General features: G+C 34.1%; 1 protein-coding gene across 5 annotated transcripts in view; it reads right to left on the bottom strand.

The window, feature by feature from the left end:
• The window catches only part of LOC106881081 (pleckstrin homology domain-containing family F member 2), a 222,872-nt gene that overhangs the window by 195,996 nt on the left and 7,295 nt on the right, over positions 1–19,581 (bottom strand). For 3 of the 5 annotated variants that reach the window (XM_089353855.1, XM_089353856.1, XM_089353858.1), the window contains exon 2: positions 5,453–5,619. The exons of the other annotated variants lie outside the window; for them this stretch is intronic. Coding sequence is in view for 1 of the 3 variants with exons in the window: in XM_089353858.1 (XP_089209984.1) it covers positions 5,453–5,459 (7 nt within the window). In the remaining 2 variants the exon portion in view is untranslated. The remainder of the gene's footprint in view (positions 1–5,452; positions 5,620–19,581) is intronic. 5 annotated transcript variants of the gene reach the window in all.

Raw genomic sequence — 19,581 nt, 5'->3', positions numbered from 1 at the left:
ATTAGATAGAGCGAAAAATGGGCTTTAAAATGATATAAAAAGTTAAAGTAATTTAACAAAAATTAATTTGAAAATACATCATTTAAAACCAAAATTAAAAATTCCACAAGAACTTTCTTGACAACCTAATACATGCAGGTTGGGCCGAAAATAGGTGTAAATTTTCAATAAATAAAAATGAAAAATAACTGTCTTAGTATAAAATAATATCAAATACAATAAAATAAATAAAACAGTATTCTGGACAGGCGGGGCCACCTTGTGAGTATAGTGGAGGTATGTGGCTAAGTGGTTAGGGTGTTAGACTCATGATCATAAGATTGTGGTTTTGATTCCTAGACCAGGCAACACATTGTGTTCTTGAGCAAGACACTTCATTTCACGTTGTTCCATCCACTTGGCTGCCAAAAATGAGTAACCGTGACAAACCAGCATCCCGTCCAGGTGGGGAATATATATGCCATAGAAACTGGGAAACCAGTCTATGTGACTCGGGAAGGAGTGTTTTTTACATGTGTGTGTGTGTGTATGTGTGTGTTTCCCAACCGCATGGCTCCAGAGTCAGTCCCACAATGTGGTACCTTGGGCAAGTGTCTCCTATCATAGCCTTGGGTCAATCAAAGCCTTGTGAATGGATTTCATAGACAGAAACTGAAAGAAACCTGTCGTATACATAAATATATATAGAGAGATGTGTGTCTCTTTGTGTCTGCGTTTGTGCCCATAACTTAGCGGTTCAGCAAAGAGAGAAATAGAATAAGTACCAGGCTTAAAATAATAAGAACTGGGGTTGGTTCATTCAACTAAAATTCTTCTAGGCAGTGCTCCAGCATGGTTGTAGTCTAATGACTGAAACAAGTAAAAGATACAAGATATATACTTAAACATATATATACAGATGCAGACATGGCTGTGTAGTAAGAAGCTTGCTTCCCAACCACATGGTTCCAGGTTCAGTCCCATTGCAAGGTAGCTTGGGCAAGTGTCCTCTACTATAGCCTCAGGTCAATCAAAGCCTTGTGAGTAGGTTAGGTTGACAGAAACTGAAAGAAGCCCATCGTATATATATATTTGTGTGTGTGTGTCTTTGCGCTTGAGTTTGTCACCCCCCTCCCACCACCACTTGACAACTGGTATTGGTGTGTTTATGTCCTCTCAACTTAGCGGTTTGGCAAAAGAGAGACCAATAGAATAAGTATCAGGCTTAGAAAGAAATAAGTACTGGTGTCAATACATTCCACTAAGAATTATTCAAGGCCAGTGCCCCAGCATGGTGGCAGTCTAATGACTGGAACAAGTGTGTGTGTGTGTGTGTGTGTGTGGAACATGAAAAACAAAAATGATATCACAATGGTTGACATAATGACATAATTTAATGCTGATGATATTATAATAACATAGTGGTATTTTTTTAGCAGAATTTTACTTCCTCTGACTCCTGTGTACTCTATAAAGTGGTTGACAAATGAAAGCCTTTCTCTTATTTGATTCTATGTTATGTCACCACCATTAATCATGTTATGTAACCATTTAAGCATTATTAACGCTATAGTCTTTTTATTTAAATACAAAGTCAACTTAGTATTATTTTATCATCTCTAGAAGGAAAAATATCGAAGTCAACCTTGTATTTAAGCTCATAACATTGAGAACAGTAGCTTGTAATATTACATATATGTCAATTTGTCTCTATAGATTTAATAAAAATAAGGCTGACAGCAAAAAGAAAACATTAATTTTTATGTACATCCTGAAGAAAAAGTTATGGCAAGGAGCTAAGCAAATAGGAGACCAATTTCTTATACTTTTTACTGCATACCATATAATGTAATTTTTTATGTAAATGCAACAGACTTGCTCCAAGAGAACATGATTGAAAACAGGTTATCATGAATTACAGAAGTTTACACTAAACCTGCTGTGTGCTGTTGGTTCTAAGCTCATAAATGTTGTGAGTTGTGAATCATCTCTCTTCCATTATGTTTGTCAAATCTTCATCATGCAGATAGATTGTTAATAGTGTTAAGCCAAACTTAAAAGCACATAGCAAGTATATCATGACCTGATGATATTCTACAGTGATTGAAAATTTGAAAGCAGACTAATTTTAGCTTAAACCAGCTATCCTAACTATGGTTACTTACACATAATTTCCCATTTTATAGGAAACTACTATCTGTTTTCAAGATCATTAATTTGAGTTAATATAAAGCCAGGAGTTAATGCAGAATTATAAAGCCAAGAATAAAATGTTTACAGCCGATATGAAGTCATGAACTGTATTTAGGTATCAAAGCTGAAAGAAGCAAGCACAGCAAACTGACTTTATAATGATTAGAAAATATATTTTAAAATCTATTTTGTAGTTTTGTCTTTCACTACGTTTTATTTGGTCCAACCAGAGTGATGTATCTTACTGCAAAACACAATTTACAGTCTAAGATAGTTTTTGAACTTATGACCTAAAGGGATTAAGAGTTTATAATTTTTACTCTTCTAACTATTAAGATAAGTAAGCTCCTTCAGCATAAATTAGTACTATAGCTACAAGCAAATTTAAGTTGGTTAATACTGTTAACTACAACATTAGAATGTCATTGAGGTCGTAATAATACTGACTCTTATAATCATTCACACACAGTAGTAATTAAGGTATTAAAATTAGCTTGTAATATAAAATATATTAAAAGTTATTTTATTGTAATTAATGAAGTGATATGAGTGCAACTTATTTTAATGGAGGGACTTGACTATAAATAAACTAAACATTATGGAAAAATTTAGTTACCTTTTACTATGACTATCTTTAGCCCTTTTGATACCATCCCGCCTGAGACCTTCCCTGGTTCTACGAAACAAACTTACTGGTGTAAAGTGATCTAAATAATAATCTTCAATCAAAATTCTATGTTAATTTGTTCCAGATACCAGCTTAATAATGAGAAAATTATTTTATCAAGTTCATTCATTATTTTAAAAATTAACTAAAACAAAGGCAGTACATGTCAACAGAAATATACTAACAAAAGGGTTAAGTCACTCTCAGGCAAAGTATAGTGCCTTCTTTTCTTTTTTTCTTTTACTTGTTTCAGTCACTTTACTGCAGCCATGCTGGGGCACTGCCTTGAAGGGTTTTTTAGTCAAAGAAATCAACCCCAGGATTTATTCTTTGTAAGCCTAGTACTTATTTTATCAATCTCTTTTGCCAAGCTACTAAGTTGTGGAGACATAAACACACCAACATCAGTTGTCAAGCAATAGTGAAGAGACAAACACAGACATAAAGACACACACATAAATATAGACATATATGTATGTATATATACGACAGGCTTCTTTCAGTTTCTGTCTACCAAATCCACTCACTAAAATAGAAGACACTTACCTAAGGAGCCACACAGTAAGAATAAAACTGGAACCATGTGGTTGGGAAGCAAGCTTCTTAGCACACAGCTGCGTCTGCCTCTGTAAACTTACAACAACAACTTAACAGGTGACCAGCTAAAAGATTAGATACTACCTCCCAATGTTTGGAGTATAGTAACTGATGAAAACTGCAGTATTTGAAAGGACTTTAAAAAATTGCTTTTATTTTCCTTTCATTTCTGAAATAAATTCTTCTGCTCTATGAAATGAGGATAATATTGCGCAGTATTGATTTCTTACATTATTAGTACAAAGACAACTTTTTAAGAGTTAGATGTAAATAAGTGAATCAACCCAGTATTTATTTTATTGGTCTGATGAGTAAATGGCAATATCAGTCCTTGGTAAAATTTCAATAAAACTATTGAAGGACATACTAACACCATACTGAACAAATTCTTTACAGAATTATGGAGAGATCATTCTTAGTGATAAGAGAGAGTGTGATCAAAGCTAGTTATACATTAACCCTTTAGCATTCAAACCGGCCATATTCAGCCCAAATATTCTATTTGTTTTTTTGTTCAAATTGGCCAGGTCCAGCCTCTTACACCTACACTGTCATTCTAAAGGTAAACAATCACATCACTGAAATCTCAATGCTACAAAATTATCCATGATTTCTTCAAAACAATGTGAATAAATAAGAATTACATCTGATAGAGTAATCTGAATACTAAAGGGTTAAATGAAGTACAGGAAGGATTAGGGGCAGTAGTATAATATACCTATAGACAGATTAGAAAATGGGGTGATGATGAGCTGGTCGAAAGAGTCTGAGTATCTTTGTATTTGGAATATCCCAAATACATGACATGGTTCCTCCTACCACATGACACTCCAGGCAACTACTCAAGTTGCTGGTAGCTTTCAGTTGGCTCAGTTTTATAAGTCTCCAAAAGGAATAGAATTTAAAAAGCTTATCAGCAACAAAACAAAGTCTTTCTAAATTTAAATCTTAAGGAAGAAACCTGGCCAATTACCAAATTGTTAGATAAGGCAAAGCAACTTCAAGTAAAAAATTTTATGTTAAAAAACTTGTTCGTGTTTTTTTTTTCGATTTTTTTTTGGGGGGGGGTTCTATAAAGGAATGAAAATAATCAAATTTTGCTTTGCAACCACATGTTTTTGAGTTCAGTGCCTCTGCGCAACACCTTGGGCAAGTGTCTTTTACAACAGCCCCCAGCTGACCCATGCCTTGTGAATGAATTTGGTATACAGAAACTGTATGAAACCCTCTGTGTATATGTGTGTACATATATATATATGCATATACATGTATGTATGTATGTATGTATGTACGTACGTATGTATATATATATATATATATATATGTAAACAATATATGAGTATATGCATATATATGTACATGTATGTATATACGTTCATCCACATGTACATATAGATACATAACTGGGTACATGACGTGTATATATATATGTTCTTTGTGTGTGTGTGTGTGTGTGTGTCTTTGTGTTTGTCCCACACTACTGCTTAACAACAGGTATTGATTTGTTTACATTGCTGTAACAAAGCAGTTCAGCAAAAGAGACTGATAGAATAAGTACCAGACTTAAAAATAAATACTGGGGTTGATTTTTTTTCATCTAAACCCTTCATGGCTGCAGTCCAATGGCTGAAACAAGTAAAAGATAATAGATATCTTACATATTATTTTACCAACATACAGCAAAGATAAAAGGCTGTACGAACACCAGTATCTCAGCTAAACTAGTCCAATCTAGTAACAGAACTATTATAGTCACTCAACCTGCATGTGAAGTTCTCAACAAACTCTCTACTGCCTTTGAAATACCTCTTTATTCAAGTAGTATATCTTTAAGATATTTAATGCTATCAGTCAACTAACTGCGTGCTAAAGATATATTTTTGAGGATCTGACTGAGACAACTTAACAACTAACCTACTCTGTGTAAAGCGAAATTTATAGATATTCTTCAATTGTTATTGTTGTTTGACCGTAAGTCAACCTCCACCAACAAAGCAGACATATGGTCAAATTTACCTATCATGACCACCGCAACTTTTTAGGAGTATCTTGAACATTACCCACTGTATTTCCTTTTTCTTCCTTCTTTTTTTTTAAGATGTATACAGTAATTTGAGGGTAACTTAGCTGCTATCTCTTGCAGGTTGGGTGACCAAAACGGTAGCTTCTTTAGCTCAATCCATCTGTTGTAGAATAACAGTAACAGTAAGAGTAAACAGTATTACAGAATTAATGTTGAAATGTTGCAAAACATGAGAACTAAGTACACTAAAGTGGAACAGTTTTGAGTTTTAATTTCATCTGCTAGCACTGGTCTAGTAGCACCTAGAAGATATATAACTACAAATATTTACTAAACATTTAAGGAGGGGAAATATTAAAACTTCATCAAATTACTTGTAACTATGGAGTTAGCATACATTCTAGAACGCTTATAATAAATAAATCAAAATTTCTGTGATAAGTTAAACCTTTACATAATGAACTCAGCTGTTAAATGATAAAAGAAAGATAAAAAATCACTATCTATTTTATTATCCCATATTATAAGAAATATGAAACTGAAACCAAAAATTAGTTCTTTAATCTAGTTTTACTTGTTTCAATCATTAAGACTGTGGTCATGCTGGGGCACTACCTTGAAAGGTTTATTCAAATAAATCATTCCCAGTACCTTATGTTTTTTGGGGTTTTTTTTAAAGTCTGATACTTATTCTATCAGTCTCTCTTTGCTAAACTGTTAAGGGAATGTAAACAAACCAAACTGGTTGTCAAGCATTGGTGGAGACCAAACACAAAAACATACACACATACATATATACATACATACATAGGAATGTGTATTTTATACATATATATGTGTGTATGTATATGTGTGTATATATATATATATATATATATATATATATATATATATATATATATATATATATATATATATATATATATATAGGTGAGAAAGTTGGTATGTGAAAGCACGTGGTTGGATGTATAAAAGATAAACAAGAGTGAAAAAACTACACAAGGCTTGTGTTATATGGTTAAAGTACATATTTAAACCGTTATGTTAGAAAAATGTTATAAAATTTTGAGTATAGAGACATTATTTTTGGAGAAATAACCGGTTTTGTATTTTCTTTTCAAATTTCTCTACCTGTATCGTATGTTACGATACAGGTAGAGAAATTTGAAAAGAAAATACGGAACCGGTTATTTCTCCAAAAATAATGTCTTTATACTCAAAATTTTCTAACATTTTTCTAACATAACGGTTTAAATATGTACTTTAACCATATAACACAAGCCTTCTGTAGTTTTTTCACTCTTGTTTATCATATATATATATATATATATATATATATACATACACACACACACAATAAGTAGTATCAAAAAGTTCCTGGACTAGTTCTGTAGCGCACCAATAGATGGCAGTACACGGTTGCATGTACAGTGAAAGCTAGCAGTGACCTTCATTAGGCAGTGTGCTGAGTGAACTGCTGTATTTACTTCGCAAGTTGTGTAATTTGTGTGTTTGTAATTACATGTATGCAAGTGTCTTCTACTATAGCTATAGTGGAAGTCACTTGCCCAAAGTGCCATGTAATGAGGCTGAACACAAAATCTTAAAAATTCTTAATTTTCATTGCCCTTAACATCAATCAAAGTAGATATAGTTTTCAAGCAGTTATATCACTTAATAGAATATTTATCCTAAAAGAAAGCTTCTGAACTCACTTTTTATCAGTAATAATTTCTAAACACTTTTGGGACAACATATCTACTGAAATCCGTTAGAAAAACAAGCTTAGCAGAAATTTGAGTCTTTCACTTAATGTTTTTTTTTGGGGGGGGGGGGGGGGGGTATGTTTTATATCCCTTTTTCTTTTGTAGCTTAGGTGGGAGATGACTATTTATAAATCAAGAAATTATTCTTGCTTCTAACCACTCAACTGTAAAATAGTTTTGGTATCTGTTGCATCAGTCAGCATCTTCTTCACAATCGTTACAGTAAAGTTGAAACTCAAAGTCATATAATTGCATAGGTGCAGGGGTGGTCATGTGGTAAGAAGCTTACTTCCCAACCACACGATTCCAGGTTCAGACCCACTGCATGGCACCTAGGGCAAGTGTCTTTTACTATAGCCTCGGGCCAACCAATGCTTTGTGAGTGGATTTGGTGGGCTGAAACTGAAAGAAGCCCATCATATATACATATATAGATGTGTCTATGCGTGTGTGTCTTCGTGTCTGTGTTTGTCCCTCACCACTGCTTGACAACCAGTGTTGGAGTGTTTACATCCCCATAACTTAGCAGTTTGGCAAAAGACTCTGACAGTATAAGTACCTGACTTTAAAAAAAATGTCCTGGGGTCAACTAAAACCCTTCAAGGCAATGCCCCAGTACAGCTGCTGTCAAATGACTGAAACAAGTAAAAGATAAAATAATTAGTAAATACATTACATCAACCTAAATTAACTAAGTATATGAAATAAGATAACTGATGCTAATCAGATGGGTAATTTTTTATTATCTAGTTTTATTAAAATGAACCAGAATAATAATGCAGTCACAATTTGTAACAAAATATATAGGAGAAGTAAAATGAGACTGTGGAATGTTCCATATTTTCTCATGGGCATAGTAATATAAATGTGTGGCCGCAGACAGGCCAACATTCCCTCTGAATGGAATGCCAGACCATTGCAGGGTCACCTATTTACAACTGCATTCACTGAAGCAATGTGAAATGAAGTGTTTTGCTCAGAAATAATGTACTACTGATCTGGGAATTGCAACTACGATTTTGCAATCTCGAGGTCAAATCCCTAACCACTAGGCTATGTGGCTCTACATAATTCACATATGTGAGTGAATTTATATTTATTCAAAATAGTTACAGATGCAATTGAAAATAACAAGTATAACTTTAATGAATAGCCACTATAAAATGATTATTTTATGGAGGAGTAAATACATTTTATTGCAATTCTAATGAAATTGAAGAAAATTTCATTCTTTCTAACTCATTTAACAAACAAATTCATATAATAAACAAATGAGTTAAAGTTATACTCCAGTGTGCACTCTATTCAAAGATTAGTTGCAAAATTTCATGAAATGAAACAAATAAAAAAATTTAATTTTCTTTCAATTTCATTAGAGCTGCAATAAAATTATTTGTTCTTGCATATAAGAGTCATGTTATGTTGGATACTCATTTTTCTTTTTCCCCAAGTCAATAGACTGTTTGCCTAGAATGAAACATAATCAAACTGCAATAGTTTCCAGTAAGTCGTTCTATTCAGTAAACTGCAAATAGGTAAAACAGACATTGAAATTTTTTTTTCTTTTTAAATTCAATTAACTCTAGAGAAAATATAAAATGCAGTGGCATCCTTTAATACCAGATCTATAAAAAAATTATAGTAGAATAATGCAAATCTTATTTAATCTTATTTTTATATTAAATTAGAAACCAATAATGACTCTGAAATTTTTTTTATAATAAAATAAATATACTAATAAAAGAATAGAACCACAATGATATAGAAGATAAGTATATAGAAGTTAATAACTAGTTATCTAGTCAAACCTTAACCAAAATGTAATCAAAATACTTTTTGATTGCTGGAAAGCAAATAGAACATCTTTGAAAACATTTGAAATCATAAAATATTGAAATACAATCGATAAACATCTAAAACCACCACCATCCAGCTCTGTCCTCCCTCTTTCTCTTCTTTTGTTAGTATTACTACTGCCAATACAGCTTTCTCTACTCTTCTGAGGTACTTGACTGGAAAAGTTTGGAAAAATCACAGGCATGGTTTGTTGCTTCCCAACAATATGGTCTTGAGTTCAGTTCTACTGCCTGGCACCTTGAGTAAGTGTCTTCTATTATAACCTCAGGCTGACCAAAGCTTTGGGAGTGAATTTGGTAGACAGAAACTGAAAGAAGCCTTTCATTCATGACATGTATGTATGTATGTATGTATGCATGTGTGTGTGTATATGTGTGTATATATATATATACATATATATATATATATATATATATATATATATACATACAAACACACACACACACACATATATATATATATATTATATATATATATATAGGCACAGGAATGGCTGTGTGGTAAGAAACTTGTTTCCTAAACACATGGTTGAGAAATTGGTCAGCTTCAGGTTGACCAATGCCTTCTAAGTGGATCTGGTAGTTGGAAACTGAAAGGAGCCTGTCATGTGTGTGTGTGTCTGTTTGTCCCTAACCATCGCTTGACAACTGATGTTGATGCATCTATGTCCTAGTAACTTAGCAGTTTGGCAGAAAAGACCAACAGATTAAGTATCAGGCTGAAAAAAGAATAAGTACAGGATCCATTGAAGGAAGTGCCCCAGTATGGCCACAGTCTAAAGACTGAAACAAGTAAAAGATAAAAGATATATATATATATCTCCATGTGTGTGCACCTTTGTGATTGTACCACTACCACTGCTTGAGAACCAATGCTGGTTTGTTTATATCCCCGTAACTTAGCAGTTTGGCAAAAAAGAACAATGGAATAAGTACCAGAATTAAAAAATAAGTACCAGTGTTGATTTGTTCAACTAAACATTGCATAGCCACAGTCCTATAACTGAAACAAAGCAAAAGATAAAAGAAATCTATTTCTTTACGAACTCTACAAGCTATATCATTCTCCAAATGATGCCATATTGTGTGCAACATTTCCCACAAGAGGTTTTGAATTCAGCACAACAAACCAGTAAATCACTGCTTATCACACTGGATTATATTAATCTGTGGGACTTATTTAGCACTGGGTGGACTTGGACTTGGCCATAGGCACAGTATAGTGTTAGTACTTTGTATGACACAAACCACTGATTTAATGCTGGCTGTCTAGTATTCTACTGACTCAATTATCAATTAGCATGTATTCTGCTCAAATAAAAGAGTGGAAGTTCGACTGTTTCCTGATTAAAAATACTTAGAGGAAACTAATGTAGGCTATGATATAGTAGTAATAGCAACAGCAACTGTAGTAGTAGTAGCAGCAGCAGCAGCTTCACTGTCCAACATATACCTGTTCACGTTATATTTACTACAGCTTACACTCATCTGAAAACAATTGGATATCAATAATAAAAAGTAAATAAAAAAATCTGCATTTACCCCTATCAACTTGTTCTTATAGATCACCGTTTCTCAAACATCTTTTTACATATAGGCGCAGGCATAGCTATGTGGTAAGAACCAACCACATGGTTCTAGGTTGAGTCCCACTGCATGGCACCTTGGGCAAGTGTATTCAATTATAGCCTCCAGTCAACCAAAGCCTTGTGAATGGATTCGGAAACTGAAAGAATCCCATCACGTATACACACACACATTTGTGTGTGTGTCTTTGTTTGTCCGCCCACCATCACTTGACAACCGACGTGATGTGTTTACATCCCTGTAACTTAGCAATTTGGCAAAAGGGTCCGACAGAATAAGCACTAGGCTTACAAGGAATAAGTCCTGGGGGGGGGGGGGGCGTTCTCTTCAACTAAAACCCTTTAAGGCAGTCTCCAGCATGGCCACAGTCAAATTACTGAAATATGTAAAAGAATAAGACAATATGGACCCCTTTCATTCCTATTTTAATAGGGAGGACTTTTTTAACCATTTGATGTTTAAAAAAATCCTATTATATTTTAATAATTACATATTAGGAATTCCAAGCACAAACCCTCATTACCTTATGAGTACCTTGGGAAAGGTAAAACCTAGGAGAAACAACTTTGACAGCAAATCAAGGAGTGGAGTTCTCCAGGTGGTCTGGTATCCTCTTCGACATCCTTCAGACAACTGCACAATAAATGGAGCCCTCCAGCCCTGTAAGACAATTCACCTAGGAAAAGGCTACTCCAATGTAAAACCAACAGCTGGTTGTTCACTGTAACATTCTTAGCCTGCTCATTCACTGTGGTCTGAAATCCAATTGTAAAGATTGGGATCATAATGCATGGACTGACTCTCACTTTAAAACTACTTAGTGTAGGCAGAAAGGAAAATTCTGTAACATCAAGGATTAGTTTACAAAGCCACTTGAAATCAAGCTGCTCTTCCTTTTGATCTTCAGACAAAGAAACTGTCATCATCACTGTGTGGGCTATGAATAAATGAATTAACAGATTCATAGCATATGTCCCTGCTGAATTAGAACAAAGAGGACTAAGTTTTCAAATTGAATATGTACTTCTTGGATCTCTGGCCAAATAGTGATTTATTTACATTATTTACATTTGATGGATATTTGTCCTCATCTTGTTTATTGTTAACACGTTTCAGCTGATATACCGTCCAGCCTTCATCAGGTGTCTTGGGGAAATTTTGAACCTAGGTTCTCATTCCTAAGGCATTTTTTTCTATGTTATTATTATTATTATTTAACACCAAAAAATACTTTAGGAATGAGAACCCAGGTTCAAAATTTCCCCAAGACACCTGATGAAGGCTGGAGGGTATATCAGCCGAAACATGTTAACAGTAAACAAGATGAGGACAAATATCCGTCAAATGTAAATAATGTACATAATTCCTCATCTCTTAAATATAGAACTGTATCAAATAGTGGTTTGTTATAACATATCCGACAACTTTTGCTTAATGACTATATTTACTTCACTGTCTGCTTTTTATCATCACATCTCTATGACATTCCAAGGATCTGTGTTACATCTAATTAATTCCTTAACCTAAAGAGAATCCATTTCAGTTCTTGTCATACTGTCTAATTTATTAATTCTGCCTTTATTTTTTGAGTACTTTTTTGTTTCAATCTTGGATATCCTAAGATATTTTGTATCCACATAAGATTTTAAAAGACACCTTTTAAATCAGCCACATTTCATTCCTATGTTTTACAATTATAATTTTCCTTTCTGCATGACACTGAAACTGCACATAATTACGAGGATAGCTAGGTTTGTGCTTTTGCATTAATTACTTTGTTTTAGACATATCCCTAGTATAAATCTAATTTTGTTTATAATATTCTATGTAATTTGCCCTTCATTCGACAAAGGTGAGTGTGACTTACATCCTGTATTCTCAAATATTTTACATATTTGTATGTGTGTGAGTGTGTGTAAATTGTTTTAATGTCCACTTTTCCATCTTTGCATGGGTCAAACGGAATTTGTTACCCTGCACATATAAGCAAAAGCAGGATATTGTAATCACTCATTTTTGTTTGTTTGTCTGTGTGTTTGCAAAATTACTAGAGAATAACTGAATGAATTTTCACCAAATTTAGCAGAAATACTTATTGGGTGAGTGGCTCGAAATGATGAAAATTTCGTTTTATGTATGTATCTTCAAACATACATAGATAGATATGTGACTCTGAATGTGCACATGTACAGTGATGGATTCGAGGGTTTATTAATTTATTAATGAGTTGATTTCTTAATTTCACTGGAGTATAAATACCTATAATGATGAAACACTTCTCAAATTCTATACAATGTTTTCCTATAAGTATTTCATTTTGTTCACTTTCTTTTTCATATGAATCGATCCTCATCTGCATGTGTATAGATTATGGTGTACCTATGCACATAGACATGTGTGGGTGCATACATACATACATAGGTATGCAACTGTGTGCATGTGTGTGTATAGTGATGGATTTGAGGATTTCGTTTATTTACGACTTGGTTTCTTAATTTCACCAGAGTATAAATACATATAATGGTGATACTTAAAAAAAAATTTTTTTCAATCAAACTTACAAATTTCCCAATAAGTAAGTGGTTATATCATTTATATCCTACAATGGACTACAGTACATTTCATTCACCTGCCATCATTTAAAAATGTCGAAAACACTTAAACTCTATGCAATATTTTCTAAAGTATTTCATTTTCACTTTCTTTTTCATATGAATCAACCTTCGTCTGCGTGTATATAGATCATGGTGTACCTATGTGTGTAAACACATGTTGATACATATATACATAAATACATACATAGATATGCAACTCTGTGTGTGTGCATGTGTGAGTGTACAGTGATGGATTTGAGGGTTTAGTTTATTTACAAGTGGATTTCTTAATTTCACAGACTATAAATACCTTTAACAGCGATACTTATTTATCTGTGCAGAGGGTATGCATCACCCTTCTGATGCCTTTTCTTCATTGATTTTCTCTAGATGCCAACCCTCACTTGTTTCCAAATAAGGTAATATTTTGCCATGGTTTGCATGGAAGATTGGAAATGAATGACACAGCTTGTAATAACAGTGACGCTTGATGTCAAGATAAAGAGACAATTTCACACACACACAATAGGCTTCTTTCAGTTTTCATGTGTCAAATACACTCACAAGACTTAGGTCAGTCCAAGGCTATAATAGAAGCCATTTGTCCAAGATGCCACACTAGTGGAAATGAACATTTTACCACACAGCCACACCTATATGGGGCTGGGTATATATGGACATAAGTATGTTCTTATTTCAACTATGAAACATTTGCATTCATTTTTTTTTTTTCCAGTTTTTGAGGACAGTCTTGGCACACCTAAGTCACATTTTCATATAAATATTTTTATTGAGTTCTTGTGTTGCTTTCATTAGTCCCTAATTAGCTGTCATTTCTAGCATATAGTTTACGTCATAGACATACATAAACAAGAGGTGACTTATTTACTCTTTACAGAAACTATATCTGTAGTCAATCTAGCTTCTTAAGAAATTTATTAAAAGTGTCGGAGCTAGGCTTACAGTATCAACAAAAATAGAGATAATGAATCATCTAATTCATATAGACTCCTGAGTGTAAGATTTGATCAAAGCTTTCATAAATGAATAGTTTATCCAATACGAAGGGTGTATGAAAAGTTTTGAGCCTAACCTAGGAACGGGGCTGATATATAGCTGAAATCATTTTTTCTGGTAAGTACAGTCTTTTCGGAGTATTCTTGCTCATTTTCAAGATTCTGATATTTTATTCTTTTGTTGCAGATTTTTGAATAAACAAGTGTCAAGGTTACAAAGAAAATGGAGAAAATTGAGTATCGTGCTGTCATAAAGTACCTCCATTTGAAAGGCATGACTCCAACAGAAATCCATGAAAATATGGTGAGAACCTTAACAGACAATGCTCCTTCATATGCAACAGTCAAACGCTGGGTAAATGAATTCCAGCATGGCAGGGAAAGTGTGGAAGATGATCCCACACCAGGGAGACCTCCAACTGCAGCCATAAGGACAGCCTTGACCTTGCTCTTGGCAAGATCGCCGAATATCATGTCGTCAGATAGCCGAGAGACTGGGCATCTTAACTGAAAGAGTAGACAACATTGTGTTGAGTCTCAAACAAAAGAGTTCCTCTACGCCGGGATAATGGCGCTTCAGCACTGCTGGAGAAATTGTTCAGCCATTGAGGGGGACTATGTTGAAAAATAAATCATCAGAAGTCTTGTATTATGTTTTGTTTTTTTGAGGCTCAAGATTTTTCATACACTCCTCGTACATACTTAGCTTTTGGGAGTTTTCCTACTCCTCTAACAATGTACTGTTAATTATTAATTTTCATTTGCTGACCTTTCCAACAGCTCTTCACTTGCTTGAATTGTTTTATCTAAAGTGTAGAAGAATCTGTAAAAAGCTACAGCTGTCACAGTTCCTCAAGTTTTCTAACAATTATGACATTGTATCCATTCACCAGAAGTCCAGGTATTTTGTAACTGTCAACTCTCCACTCAGTTTATTAACAACACACCAGTAACAACCAAAAATTTCAAAAGTTAAACTTTGAAATCCACTCTGAAGAGCTACTCCTAGGTAGGCATACATGCACACACACATTTTCTTAAATAGAAATCACGGTAGAAATAAGGAAATTAACCAATTTATATTTTCTTTTCAATAAGCAATTTTTAAATAAATTTATCAGCTTTTTTTGTTCTCCATCTCCTCTTCACTCAATATTTTAAGTATTCAGAATCGATAAAATTTAATCTTTTATCAGAGAAATAAATGTTAACCAAAGGGCAGAATTTTAGAACTTATAGTATCACTGGAGAAAAGCTTTTCCATATAAAGTAGTAGTTCTTAACTTCGGTGGTTACACCCTCTTAGAAGCATTGTGAACTTTCAAAGGGGTAATAGATATCAAGTGAGTGCTGTGATAGGTAGGATGGGGCAGCGCAGGTTTAAAAATGTGGTGGTTTTCTTGGAAATAAAATATTTAAACCATGCATGATATGTACAGTTTAAACACTTAAAAAAACTAAAAAAAACATTGCCAGGTTTAAAATATGAACATGACACTGTGTTATCAGTGAACTAAAACATAACTATTGATGCACCAAGGCCCAAAAACAGTTCATGAAACAAATCCTTGTCTTTTATCTTTTACTTGGTTTAGTCATTAGACTGTGACCATGCTGGGGCACCGCCTTGAAGAGTTTTTAGTCAAATGAATCAACCCCAGTATTTTTTTTTTTTAAAGCCTGGTACTTATTCTATCAGTCTCTTTTGCCGAACTGTTAAGTTACAGGGACATAAATAAACCAACACCGGGTGTCGAGTGGTGGGGACAAACACACACATACACATGTGTGTGTGTGTGTATATATATATATATAGCTATTTAATGCTATAGTGCCTGCAGTCCACCTATGTCGCTGCTGGTGATATCATCAATTTTTAAATTTATCCATAGGTGATATGAACAGTAGTGACATCTAATTTCAAATCTCAGTGTTTGAATGTTTTGCTTCTCCCCCTCTCATTCTTCCCTCTACTGTCCTTCGCCTCTCCCTGTCACTACTATCTCTCTCTCTCTCTCTCTCTATCTCTCGCTGCTCGTCCTTCGCCTCTCACTGCTACTACTACTACTACTACTACTACTACTACTACTACCTCTCGTTGCTCATTTTCGTTCTTGGACTCCTCAAGCTCGCACGTACTTCTTTGCTCCTCCAGTTCGTGTCTTACAGCGTTCAATACATACACACTTCACGTCTGGCTGTACAGCCTTTTTGTTTGTTTATTTCACTGTTTCGTTTTCCTGTCTTGTTTTCCATCCGCCACTACCCTCCACGAAAACAATTTAATTTGTGTTCGTGGGAAGAGTCATTTTAACGATGTGTACTGCCTTAATTCTTCGAAACGCCGGGGTTTTAATGGTGGCAGCTGATGAAGGAGATGTTTCTATGTGGCCTGCTTGTTTGTTGCACCTTGTTTACCATTTTGTCCATGTTCTTTTGCCACGTCATGTACCCAGTTATGTATCTATATGTACATGTGGATGAAGGTATATACATACATGTACATATATATGCATATACTCATATATTGTTTATATATATATATATATATATATATATATATATATATAAGTCAGTAAATAGTGGGGTTGTGTTAACCGCACGTGGAGAAATAATAGGAAAATGAAAAAAGCCAGAATGCTGAACTGGAAGCATAATTTAATAAAGAATTTTTCGGTTAGAAAAAATCTTTATTAAATTATGCTTCCAGTTCAGCATTCTGGCTTTTTTTCATTTTCCTATATATATATATATATATATATATATATATAAGTCAGTAAATGGTGGGGTTGTGCTAACTGCACGTGGAGAAATAATAGGAAAATAAAAAATAATAATAAGGCAGAATGCTAAACTGAAAGCATATTTTAATATAGATATGTATAAGGAGGATTAAAAAGGATTTCTAACCGGCTTTCATTGCATGGCAATTTTTCAAGAAGAGGGAGAATGAAAATGTTTTTTACAAAAAAATAAAAAATAATATAAAATAAAAATAAATATACCAATACATTATATTGTCTTTGAGCTTTTAAAGTTCAATGGTAATCCATGTGGATAATTGTTAGACAGATTAAGATGCATGGAATTGATGTGTGTTTTGTTTAATAAAAAGTGGCTGAAAGTTTGTGTTAAGCAGGAAGTGTGGTGTCAAAACAAGAAGTATGTGTAAGGGAAGACAATTCTGTGGGTTTTATACTCTTTAGTTGGAGTTCTGGACTCTTTGTTAACAGGAAGTTTATGTCTGTTCTTAGAGAAATAAATGAAATACTTATAAATTTACTTCTTATTTTTCTAAGAACAGACAAACTTCCTGTTAACAAAGAGTCCAGAACTCCAACTAAAGAGTATAAAACCCACAGAATTGTCTTCCCTTACACCTACTTCCTGTTTTGGCACCACACTTCCAGCTTAACACAAACTTTCAGACACTTTTTTTTAAACAAAACACACCTCAATTCTATGCATCCTAATCTTTCTAACAATTATCCACATGGATTACCATTGAACTTTAAAAGCTCAAAGACAATATAATGTATTGGTATATTTATTTTTTTTTATATTATTTTTTATTTTTTTGTAAAAAACATTTTCATTCTCCCTCTTCTTGAAAATTTGCCATGCAATGAAAGCCGGTTAGAAATCCTTTTTAATCCTCCTTATACATATCTATATTAAAATATGCTTTCAGTTTAGCATTCTGCTTTATTATTATTTTTTATTTTCATATATATATATATATATATATATATATATATATATATATCCGACATGCTTTTTTCGGTTTCTGTCAACCAAATCCACTGACAAGGATTTGGTTTGACAGAGGCTATAGTAGATACTTGCCCAAGGTGCCACACAGTGAGACTGAACCCCAAACCATGTGGTTGAGAAGCAAGCTCTTTACTTTGCAGCTACACATGCACTTTGTTTAATAATTTCAATAGAAATTTAGCAGACTGGAAATACTTCATGCAAATATCTAAAAAGATGTGTGCTGGGAGGCATAGTAAAAATCATCAACATTTTTAACATCCACTTTTCTATGCTTGCTTGGGTCAGATGGAATTTGCAGGGGTATTTTCTGTGGTTGAATGCATCTTCCCATCACCAAACTTCACTTGTTTCCAAGCAAGGTAATATTTCCCACAACCCAGACAAGATTTTCCATGGAAAAATGGAAATGAACAACATTCCTTGAATGATGGTGATGTATTTTTACAAGCATTACATGATGTCAGAACAAAAATACACACACAGAGTTTCTGTCTGCCAGCATATATATTCTTTCCTTTTACTTGTTTCAGTCATTTGACTGCAGCCATGCTGGAGCACCGCCTTTAGTCGAGCAAATCGACCCCAGGACTTATTCTTTGGAAGCCTAGTACTTATTCTACAATTCTTCATCGAGTGGGTCAATTTTGTGTTCGGACCAGCAGTGAAAAAGTACCTTCTAGAGAACGAACTTCTTCAAGATCCTCCTCATCCTCAACAATGCTTCTGCTCACCCTCCTAAACTCGAAGATGATATATTGGATGAATATAAATTCATAAAAGTTCTGTACCTTTCATGCAACACCACCCCTATCCTGCAGTCTGTGGAGCAACAGGTGATTTTTAATTTTAAGAATTTGTACACCAAACACCTGTTTCGTCGGTGCTTTGAAGTCACCAAAAATACAAATCTAACCCTTTGTGAGTTTTGGAAGGAGCACTACAACATTATTAACTGCCTGAAAATCATCAATATGACCTGGCAGAGTGTAACAAGGAAAATGCTGAATTCTGCATGGAGGAAACTATGGCTTGACAGCGTACCCAGAAAAAACTCCACAGGGTTTGAGTCTGAGACACCTGTAGTTGCAAAGATAGTATCTCTTGGTAAGTCCATGGGCCTCGAGGTTGATGATGGGGACATTAATGATCTTGTTGAAGTACACTCTGAGGAGCTGATGACAGATGAGCTCCTGCAGCTTCAGGAGCAGCAACATTTGGATGCAGTGAAAGAGATTGGTTTTCTAGAGGAGGATAGTGTAGCAGAGAAGGTTATCTCTATAAGTGACGTAAAGGCAGTGTTAGCAAAGTGGCAGTATGTTTCTGAATTTATAGAAAAATATCACCCTGAAAAAGTATCTACAGGTTGTGCAGCTGTTTTATTTAATGACACTGCTCTAGCACATTTTTGTAACATTTTGAAAGGCAGGAAAAAGCAGACTTCTCTCGATATGTTTGTAATGAAACGACCTGCAAGTGTGAAAAATGAAGTGTCCAAAAAAACTAAATTAAGCAAAGTGAGAGAGAAA

Source organism: Octopus bimaculoides, chromosome 6 (genome assembly GCF_046866305.1).
Source record: "Octopus bimaculoides isolate indiv1 chromosome 6, ASM4686630v1, whole genome shotgun sequence".
In the NCBI taxonomy this organism is placed as follows: Eukaryota; Metazoa; Mollusca; class Cephalopoda; order Octopoda; family Octopodidae; genus Octopus; species Octopus bimaculoides.
The sequence above is the reverse complement of the archived record's forward strand: the minus strand, read 5'-3'. Positions and strand labels throughout refer to the sequence as shown.